Below are 11,369 nucleotides of genomic sequence, written 5' to 3' on the forward strand. Positions count from 1 at the left end.
GTTGAACATCCTTCAAGGGGTCCACAACTGGAGAGGGTGCAGGCTGGTCTGAGGGATCCCCCACCTGTGCACAAATTTCGTGCACTGGGCCACTAGTCTACGCTACTAAAAGAGAAACATGCAAATTAATCATCACTCCACTACACCCACCAGCCAATCAGGAGCAAGTATGCAAATTAACCCAACTAAGATGGTGGCCGCCATGGAGCTGGAGCAAGCAGGAGGCTTGGGTTGCCCCTAGCAATGGAGGAAGCCAAGCTTCCCACCCGCCCTGGCGGGCCCTGGCCTCCACTCAAGGCTACAAAGTTTCAATTATAGAAGATAAATAAATCCCAGATACCTGCTTCCAGCTGGCCCTGGCCTCTGCTCAAGGAGGGGCTGGGAGCCTGGGTTTCCAGGGGCAACCCAGACTTCCAGCAGCCCTGGCCTCCGCTCAAGGCTACAAGGTCTCAATTATAGAAGATAAATAAATCCCAGATACCTGCTTCCAGCCCACCCTGGCCTCTGCTCAAGGAGGTGCTGAAAAAAAAGAAAAAGAAAAAGAAAAAAAAGCCCCTTACCCAGGCTGGCCACACCCCCATGGGGTGTGGGTCCCTGCTGGGGGGCTTGGTCAGCCTTCAAACAGCCAACAGCCCTCACCCAGGCTGGCCAGGCACCCCAGTGGGGATCCCTACCCTGAAGGGGCTGTGGCCAGCCTGCAAACAGTTCTCAGTCCCTCACCTTGGCTGGCCACACCCCCATGGCTCAATCCCTGTAAATGGGCAGTCGAACATCCCTCGAGGAGTCCCAGATTGGAGAAGGTGCAGGCTGGGCTGAGGGACACCACCACACCCCCTTCCCTGTGCACAAATTTTGTGCATCGGGCCTCTAGTCTATTATAAAGGAGAAAATAGTAATTTCAGAGTGAAGGTAACTGGCAGATACCACCCTAACCAACTGATCGTGGTTAATCTTACCAGTAATGAGACACAGCAATATCATGTACCCTGGAAATTGATGCACTGAAAAGGACACAGCATCACTTCTGTGGAATTCTTGCTACAAAGTCACAACTTAGTCATCAGATAAACCGAAATTGAGGGACATTCTAGAAAGTAACTGACCAGTACTCTTCAAAAACTTCAAGTCATTAAAGGCAAGGAAAGACTAAATAATTGTCACTCTTGGAGGAAAGGAAGGATACATGGTTCCTACTTTCAATGTGTGATTCTGGAACCCCCAAAAAAGGGCACTAATGAAAAAAATTGATGAAAACTACATAAAGCCTGTAGTTTAGTTACTAACATTGTTCCAAAGTTAATTTTTACTTTTGATAATTATACCATGGTTGTGTAAGATGGGAAGCTGGGTGAAAGGCATATGGGAACTCCCTCTCTTTGTGACACTTCTATTAGTCCAAATTAATTTCAAAATAAAAATTAAAAATGAGGCAGGAAGGCTAGAAAAAAAAAATAATTGAATCCCTACCTCACATGTTGTACTAATATGACTTCCATTAGAATATTTTAAAAACATAAAAGCTCTGGCCTGATAGCTCAGTTGGTTAGAGCATTGTCCCAACATGCCAAGGTTGTGGGTTTGATCCTTGGTCAAGGCACATATAAAAATCAACCAATAGATGTAAAAATAAGTGGAACAATAAATCTCTCTCTCTCTCTCTCTCTCTCTCTCTCCTTCCCTCTCTCTAAAATCAGTCAATCAATAAATAATTTTTAAAACATAAAAACACTAGAAAAAATGAAGGAAACAATTTTCTAATCTCAGCACACAGAGGGCCCAAGAGGTATGAAAAAATCAAGCCATAAAGAAAAACTCTAACACATATGATTATATAAAATTTTGTAAATCTGCATGGCAAAAAAACACAATAAACGAAGTCACTAGACAAAGGTCCTTGCTTCACAACATTTACATACTTACAGTGGAGTATAAATAGTGTCAAAATTGAGGAAAGAGAAGCAATATTGGGAAAATGCAGCCACGTTTCAAGGTCAATCACTTGCAGAAATAGGCCTGCAATTCAGTTTTCCTTATTAAGCATCATGTTTTTTAAAACATATAAATCCATTTAAAAAGCAAACAACTATGAATGTCATCCACTGTTTACTCTTAAAAGTATATGTGTGCATGTGTATACATACACATACATGCATAGATAGACACACATACAATCATACATACACAAACACATATACACACTCACACATGCATACTTCAGGTAAACAGCAGCTCTCTCAATACACTGAAACAAATTTAGGCATAATAATCTATGTATAATAATAATAAAACTGTAAAAGTGACCCCAAAACTGTTATAAACAAGGAACCTCACATATGTCATTGTAATTCATAATTTTTGTTTGAGATAAGTAAGAAAGAATAAACTTTAGAAAAATTACAACTTAAATGCATTTGTCTCTGCACCCACTAAACAGATTTAATTTAAAACTCTTAACATCATCATATTGAAAGGGGAAATGAGAAACTAATAACATGCATTGAGGTTTACACAAAGTTAGTATGTAAAGTAAGATATATGAACCTAGCGATGAATATGAAGTAACTGTTTGCAGTTTAACAGGCTAAGCAAAAATGTAATTGGTAAAGAGGCAAATCTAAGTTAATTTCCAGCTATTTTAACACTAAGTGCAGCTGCATGCTAATTGTCAATGTTATACAAGAGAAAAAAAAATATTTAAACTGAATTTGTTTGAAAAATACAGCCAATATATGAACATACTGTACTGAAGTTAGCATTCATTCAATCAGATAAAAGGTATTTCTTTTCCAAAATAAGTTTATTTAACATCAGAATATTCAATCTGCAGTTACTTCACATTGATTGGAAAGAAAAGTATTTGGAGGCAAATGAAAATATTAAAGTGTTTCTCAGAGCAGTATCTATCATTCCTGAAATTAAGTCAAGGTTTAAAACATTTGTTTTCAAGAAGAAGCTAATACAATAAAATTTTATTTAAAAACCACTATGACTACCTCATTCAGTATCCTATTAGTGGCGGTTATGAGCTCAAGCTCTAGCACCATCTTTCCTGGGTTGAAACTCTAACCCTACCATTACTTGCTGTGTGACTTTGAGCAGATCATTTAATCACACTGTGCCTCACTTTTCATACCTTAATGTTAGGGTGATAACAGCACCTCCTAGAATCACTATGAGAATTAAGCATGTTCATGTATGCAAGACACATGCTCAATAACGGTGAGTTATCATTATTATTCTCAGTTAGGACAGCAGTCTCTCAGAGCAGGCATTCTTTTGTGTTAAAAAACTGACAGAGTTGTGGGAAGCATGCCATGACTTTTTTGGCCCCTGAATGTAAAGTACTGTTGTCATTTCCCATCTCCTTAATAGATAAAAATCATGGGAATATCTCTGGCCAGTTCTCAGTAAAGATGAGTCTTGCGGGGAGGGGGAAGGGAGGGTCTGATTGAAGTGCCCATCCCATCAGAGATATTGCACATGTGATTCTAGAATACAGTGAGGAATCAGTCCTGGCTTTCTTAGCATGTGCTTTGAGATCTTGGCATATTTTCCCTACAATACCATCAGCCCTCAAAGGGATAGTCTGGTGACTAGCCATGCACCTGACTTAGCATTTGATCTTTATCCATATTCCTTGGAATATCCCACCAAATGTTTTCTTTATCTTTGTATTTTCCAAGGTCATGAAAAGGACAACGCTGATACAGAAAGATTTCATGTTCATTCTTCCCCTTTAATTTACTGGAAGTTCCAACATCTGAATAGAAGGAAAAAGGCCAAGTCTACAGGCATCTTGGCAGGATGACAAATCATCAAAAAAGAGATGTGAATTCCCACAAAATAAACACACCAAAGCCAGGTTCCTCCATACCCTCTCAAGTCCAGTCATACTGTGACTGCACTAGCATGATTGCCAAGGGATAAAGGGAAGGAAAATGGGAGAAAGACACAGAAGCCCTCATCCTTGAATCACATACAAACTCTGCCTCCAAAGGAGGACAAAAGGGCTTGCTTGTGTGTGGTCAGGGCAGAGCAATCCAAAACTGCATGAGGGGGAAGAGAGGTAGGCGGGGAAGGGAGATAGGCAAGGATGAAAAAGATGCTTCCTGCTATCTGCACCAGAGAGAGAGATCATTACTTGCAAGGGATTACTCTGGGATCCAATCAGACAACAGAGCCTGGGCAAATATATCTGGAGTAAAGGTGAAATCAAGCACTTCCAACATTCAAACTTCTTTTCCACATTTTTTTTGTGCTGTGTATTACTTCACCAGGACCTTGAGACCTCAATCTTAGAAAAACCTACTCTCCAAAGAGGATCAGCAATCTTGTTTTACACCTTAGCCTGAATTTAATGCCAGTTATTTCTCTCTAAGCCATTTTCCTTTGCTTTCAATTTCTAAGGTGATTAGAGGCTTTATGCTCTGCTCCAGCTGGCTGGAACTGAGTAGCTCAAAATAGGAAACATACTCTGCTTGCACAAGACACAAAGCCTCACCAGTGGACCCAGAGTCCTAGTTTCACATCTAAACAGATAATTACTGTTAACCTAAATTGTACTTAAAAAATAAACTGAAAAGATCAATTCCTTTTATCCTTAAACACCACGGAAAGATAACAAGCCTTTAAAACTTAAAAGAAAGCATATATTGAAAAGAATTGCCAGAAAACCTAATTTTTGGTCCAACATCACCACTAACTACTATTTAACCATAGACATGTCACTTGAATGTTCTGGACCTCAGTCTCCCGTGATAAAATTAATGGGTTTGGTACCTATTTAAGGTTACTTTCAACTCTAAAATTTCATGATCAATTCATTATTTTTAGTTCAAGCACTTTGAGACATCGTGATAGCAAGAGCTCAATTTTTATCTAGAAATGAAGATAAGCTATACAATTAAAGATATAAAAATGGACTCTTAAAATTAATGTACCATAAGTGTGAGGGAAAAAAATATATATATAGTATGCTGTAGAATTAAGACACTTATTCCCTCAGCTCATTACCATGAGCTAGCTGACCTAATACCATTAGTTTTTTCTTTTTCTTTTTACACTATGGTAAGTACAGCAATGTGAGCTTGCAAATGTGTGAAACAATAAGAATCAGCACCACAAGGCAGAATGCTGCTCTTAAAAATCAAGTGGGAGCTGGCTAGAGCAATGTGGAAATATGAGAACTGTTCTTCAAGGTCACTGGGGAGCTATCTCATAATGCTCACCTTCCACCAGTTGGTCCAGGTTGGAAATCTTCTTGAGCCCATCAATGGTGTAGATTGTTCTCACTCCCTGGGGCAAATTCACATTATCCGACAGAGTTCGGGTCAAATCAGCCAGCAGGGCATCAAAAGATCGGAACCGGTCTGGGGAGATGGCATACACAATCCCTTTAAAGTACCGATCTCCATTTCGATAGAAACGAACTTTCTTGGCCTTCTTCTCAGAGCTGAGCGTCTGCAGTGTGCGGGTTCTGTAAAAGCTGCAATGGGCGCTATGTGTGGGGCTGGGGAGCCCATTCACCCGTGACCCTCTGCTGTATCTCTGTGCCTTATCCCGCTCATCAAAGTGCTCCAGTTCCATGTCTCTGCCAAAGGACATGACGCAGTTCAAGTTGAATCTATGAGGCACAGCAACAAAAACAGAGACACATACTTATGTTATTTAAGATCATGATTTGAGAGACTCAGCTTGAGAGCAGCTGGTGGAAACAGTACTAGAAATGATGTTATATATCATATGAATTATCAAGTTGGGAGAGAAAGAAGAGAACAAAGAAAAAGAAGAGGCAGGCCCAGTGTGAATAGCTTATTAATCAACTTTATAGTTTTATTAGAAACAGCTCCTCTGTACTGACCACCTAACAACATATCAGGCTTTGAACAGCTATTATTTCCAATAGTCAGAGCAAACCTTTCAAAGTATTATGATCCCTATCTACGGATGCAGAAACCAAAACAGAGGGGGGGGAAATTCTCCTAAATTTACCGACGTAAGAGAGATGAGAAATGCTTGAACCAAGAACATGCTTGAACGTTTGCCTGACTCCAAAGCTCCAGGCTGCCTGCAGGGCAGTGTGCTAGTCCTGGTGGCAGACAGGAAGTCAGCTTTCACATCACCATTCAGCTAAAGCAGTGGTTCCCAACATGGGGCACATGCCCCACACGGGGGCTATTTGATTTTTAAGGGGGGCAATTCGAGAATGAGTTATTAACAGTGAATTTTTTGCATTTCTTATGGTCCTAGGGGTCTCATATACAGTATATAAATATATGTTGTGACATATTTATGCATTTCAGTTCTCTACTATATGTTTTGAAACTTTATTTGCTATTTTTTCATATCACTTCATATTACTATTATTTTTTTCACAATTTCTTAGTGATTTCTTCCTCAGTACTTCAACTGTCCTTTTGTTCTTTTATTTTTCTCTTTAATGGATGCCATGTTTTTTGGAAGCTTGTTTAGACCAAGTTAATGGCCTTTTAGGCTTCCTCCATGTGAAAAGGAGTTCACATTTTGAATAATAACAATTATATGTTACAGGAGGGGACATCAGGATTTTAGAAATGCTTAGGTGGGGCATGGCCAAAAAAAGGTTGGGAACCACTGAGCTAAAGGAAGGTGGTGGGCCAGGAGAAAAAGACAGTGGGCAGCATTTCATAATCAGACTGTCTACATTACTTAGTGTTTATGGTCCCCAAGGCCAGATAGAGAGCAAATGGAATCAATCTGTAAATTTTACCAACTTAAGGAAGATTTTCCAACATATTCACATATTCAATAGAAATTATTTTAAAACCTGAAGTCACCATAACTCACTTACTTACATTTAGTGCTTCAGAAAAACTGGATTAAAAAAGAATAAAAAGGAGGAAGAGAAGGAGAAGGGAGAGAAGATGAATGAAAACAACAATAAGAAGAAAGGATAAAAGGGCTTTGCTTTTCCTTCCACTCAGGTTCTCTCTGTCTTTGAGGAAATCAAGATGTTAACCCAGACTTGACCCGGTACTAGATGTGCAACCTTGGTCAACATCTTCAAGCCTCAATTTCCTTAACCAAGCATGGAAATGATAATCGTACCTACTTCAGAGTTAATATTAATCATGAAGCACTTAAGATAGTGTGTAGTATGTGATAAGAATTAATATTTGTATTAATAACATCTGTTTTTCTGTTCCTGACTCTGTCAAAGAAAGAACTACTAGGAACGGAATCTCTGCTTTCTGGTAAGGAAGGCTCCTGATGAGTCCTCCTGATTTTCACTTATGACCTTCTGAAAGGTATGCTTGCAATCTCTGGTCCCCATTTTACTTTCTGTAGAGCCTTATTATCAGCAAGCTGCCCCTGGAATCAATTCATCCTTGCTAAGGGTTTAGTTGATAAAGGCTTCTGGCGTTGCCCCTTTGGGGGATCCATGTCTTATCAGGTCAATCTAGAAAATAGGGGGGAAAAACTCAGAATTCAAAGAAAAGAAGTTCTAAAGACAAAATTTCAGGAATGTTGAAATAAAATATAAGGGAAATGGAAAATTTAGGGCAACAACCTATGAGTGCTCCCAAAATCCCACCACAGAGACGATGTCCCCTTTCCCAAGGTCAGTCCAAACTAACCAAAATCTCTGCTAAAACTCCCTGGCCTTTCCATGACCTCTGATCCATTGGCTAAAACTTTATGCTCAAAAGCATGTGCCCTCCTGAAATGAATGAAGTGGAAAAAGGTAATATTTATTGAATGTCTACTATGTACCCAACACTATTACTCAGCAATCAGTTGTGTAATATGCTAAATATTCTCTTCTAAATCTCATGATGATTCAATGAGGTAGGTAATATTGTGACTGAGGTTGAATACGGGATATATCCAGTGTCCCAAAGTCATAATTGAGGGAGTTGTGATTTAAACTCAGGTTTACTCTGAATGACTCTGAAACTGGCACTCATTCCTTGCTGCCCCATACTCTCTTGTCCTAGAGGCCTAGACCCCCTGAGATTAGCCCTCAATCCTAACTAGCTCTGTGACTTTGGGCAGGTTACTTAACTGCTGAAGACCTCTAAAGAGAAGACAGTGATCAGCATGCCTCTACTGTCTTCCTTCACCTGCTCATGAGTCTATTGCTGACCCCAACTGGGTGGGGGAGGAGGCAGTGGAGTGTGATTTAAATCTGGAGTGTATTTTTTTCTTCCAAATATGAAAACTACCTCATGCCTCTTCATTTGTATTTTCCAGGAAAAATTATAGCATATATAGGTAGATATGAATTGGTTTCATTGATTTTGAAGTTACATCATTACAAAACAATTATCAGTTGTATATCCTATCCTTCAGGTAGCTATTAATTTAATAGCAGAACCAATATTTTGCCCATGGTATCACTTTTTAAAATGAATCTGTTTTTAAAAGGAGTTCTTTGTCTTTTAAAATGAGGTTGGGGAGATAATACTGCCAGTACTCATGCCAATTCACTAAACTCTTCAAACTTTGGAAATCATAAAGGTCAGATTGGCTTTTGAATATTTTGTTTATTCTTAAAGCCAATGATCATCGCTCCAACCCTAAGATCCCCCCAAATCTATATGAACCCAAAGAAAACAAGTAGGACCCTAGCAAATGATAGCACAGTAGTGCAACCAGAGAGTGCAAATCTGGTTTTAAAGGGCTCTTGTCGAGTCACAATTTGCAAAGACCAAAAATTGTAGCAATTACTGGAATTCCTTAAAGAGAACAGGCTTTTAAAGCCAAGAATACTACAGCAAATGAAAAAAAAAAGGTAAATAAATAGAAAAAAGTTGATTTTGTTTTATTTTATTTGCATATATCCTCAAACTTGACTACACGTCCAATCAGGGCAGAGACCATACATATCTTCTACTGTCCTTCACTGAGGCTGCCCAAAAGTAGGCACTGATGTTGGTGGCAAAGGAAAGACACACTCACACTGAAATCATTTTCAAGATTACAGTTACCACTAGGCATCAGAATAGGGGTGTTTCCCTTGCCGTGGCTGGCTCAGCTCTCCAGTGGTCTTAGTCATATATGTGAACCAAGAAGATTCCCTGGGCCTCTACAAGATCCCACTTACTGCACAGGAAGCTGGCTAGCACACAGTCATTTGTTTGCAGACCATAGATAGCTAAGGGCCTAAGCCACACATTTGTGGTGGTGCCAAGAAAGTATCTACACCACCCTAGCCAAAAAGATCACACACGTGGGTGGGGAAGAAGGGGACCATGGCTCTTATCCAGATTTTCCTATAAACTTAGCCAGGTCAACAAATCAGCATCCTCCATTGTTCTATGGGACTTCTCACCATTTTGAGAAGCCTGTATTCATCCTCTAGATGAGCTCATAAGTTTCTGTTTCCAAGATTCCCCCTCACCCAGCGCGTGTGTGCGCGCGCACACACACACACACACACACACACACACACACACAATTTGTCATAAATACTACCACATCTAAATCGCTGCTGTACCTGGAAGTCTCAAGGCATAGGCATATTTCTGCCAGTGGATTAGCGTGCAGGTAGATGGACAGGCTAGAATTAGAGGCCACACACACCTTCAGAGTGCAGGCACCACCCTGGACGAAAACATCACAGGATGCATGTGGATCCTTCATAATGTTCCTACATATAACCTCTCTTAAAATCCCTCCCAGCCCACATCCATTGACATTTCATAGTTAAAACACTGGCCTACTTTCCTTTCCCTTTCAAATGCAATTTATTTGGGAATATTCATAAAACGTATTCCGGGAACAGTCTGCAGTGTGGGGGCACAACGCGTGTGCACCATAATCTGGACACGCATTCACAGGTGTGGAGAGAAGGAGCCGGTTTGAATGAAACCTTTCACCTGCTCCATCTCCTACCAGCATCTCCTTGCCAAATCCAGCAGGGATTCCTAGCACAACTCGTTTGCAAATACAGCCTCTTTTTTTAATTGTTATTATTATTTATTGTTGTCAGTATTACAGATGTCTCCCATCCCCCCCTTTACCGCCCCCGCCCAGCCCCTACTCACCTCTCCAGTCTCCCCCGCACCACCACCCCCCTTCACCACCCTATTGTCCGTGTCCATGGACTATGCATTTTGTGGGGCAATGCAGGGCTATGCTTGTGCTCCCTCTAGGAGGAAATCGCTGGTTCCTCTCTGCGTGCTTTTAGCACTGCAGGTACTAATTTGTATATAAGCAGCCTCACTGTCCCCGAAAGAACTTGAGGCCCTGCAAATGTGCTTGCAACACCCACATTGCAGCCACCCACCACGCACAGATCGCTCGCTCTATTTTCCAGCGCACACCACCCTCCTGGGCGGCAGGAGAGCACACAATAAGAGGCCTGGCCCAGTCACTCCTTCTAGGCGCAGACTTGCTCTTCATTCCGCGGCGAGTTATGACAATGACAAACACCAAGCCCAGCTCCTCCGCTTTGGCTCGCCTACTCCACTAACAACACCGCGAAAGCTGAGGCGGGGGTGGGGGCACGCTCGTCCGACTCCCCGTTTTTAGCCCGGTGGCACCAGACAAAAGAGGCAGGTGCCAGCGGTCCGGGGGCCGCCTGCACACACCGCCCCGGGCCGGGCGGGGCTGCCAGACTGGAAGCGCCTTTCTAGGAATAGCGGACGGGGCCGCAGCAGACCGAGCCAGGCGTCCGCCCTGCCCTCAGGCGCCCCTCAATCTCAGCAGCCCCGCGGCCGGCCCTCCCCACAGCTCCCTTCCCTAACGCCGACAAACCACGCACCGGTCTGCTGAGAGGCGCTACCGGGGCTCTCTGTGGCCTTGCGCAGGGCAGCCTCCTGGTGCTGTCCTCTCCGGGCTGGGCGCGGTCGGGCTGTGGGGCAGTGGCGGGCCCGGGGCTGGCTTGCAGCAGCTGAGGGAGCGCGGGCGTCTGGGCTTCAGCTGCTGTGCAGGGATGTGCCTTGGCCGATCCTCTGAAATGCGGTGCTTCGCACAGCCTCACTACAGCTTCTCTCCGGAGGAGGGCGGTGGCAGCGGGCGCGCTCCCTTTTCGAGTAGCTCTTTCTCTCACACGCCCTCCTGCTCCCTCCTTCTCCTCCGCGTGCGCGCCCCGCGCCCCGCCCTTCTTGGCAGGGAGCACCCCTCAAGGCCGCGCCCGGGCCCTTCCTATACCCGCTGAGGACGCAGCTACCTCTGTGCGTCTGGCTTCAGGAAACCCCTAAACCTCCCCAGTTCCCAGGAGTGGTTGTCTGGAGATAGGGATGGATCAGATGGTGGACCGAAGAGACCGTGGACGAGGCTAGATCTGAGCTAGGCAAAGTGCAAGGCTGAGAGGTGTGGTGTGGCTCAAGCATAAACAGTTCCTCCCACCACCGCACACAAGCTCTGATGTGACTTCATAGTTT

At 42.8% G+C, this 11,369-nt stretch overlaps 1 protein-coding gene across 5 annotated transcripts in view; it reads right to left on the minus strand.

The window, feature by feature from the left end:
* DCLK1 (doublecortin like kinase 1) overlaps positions 1-11,074 on the minus strand; it is a gene marked incomplete at its 3' end in the record, with an annotated part of 521,814 nt that extends 510,740 nt beyond the window's left edge. For all 5 annotated transcript variants that reach the window (XM_080660910.1, XM_080660912.1, XM_080660909.1 and 2 more), the window contains exons 1-2: positions 10,748-11,074; positions 5,229-5,623 (exon numbers count right to left, since the gene is read on the minus strand). In XM_080660910.1, coding sequence (XP_080517036.1) covers positions 5,229-5,604 — 376 coding nt within the window. In that variant the 5' untranslated portion in view covers positions 5,605-5,623; positions 10,748-11,074. The remainder of the gene's footprint in view (positions 1-5,228; positions 5,624-10,747) is intronic.
* Positions 11,075-11,369: the final 295 nt, after the last annotated feature.

The sequence above is a fragment of the Plecotus auritus genome, assembly GCF_963455305.1.
Source record: "Plecotus auritus genome assembly, chromosome: 3".
Lineage (NCBI taxonomy): Eukaryota > Metazoa > Chordata > Mammalia > Chiroptera > Vespertilionidae > Plecotus > Plecotus auritus.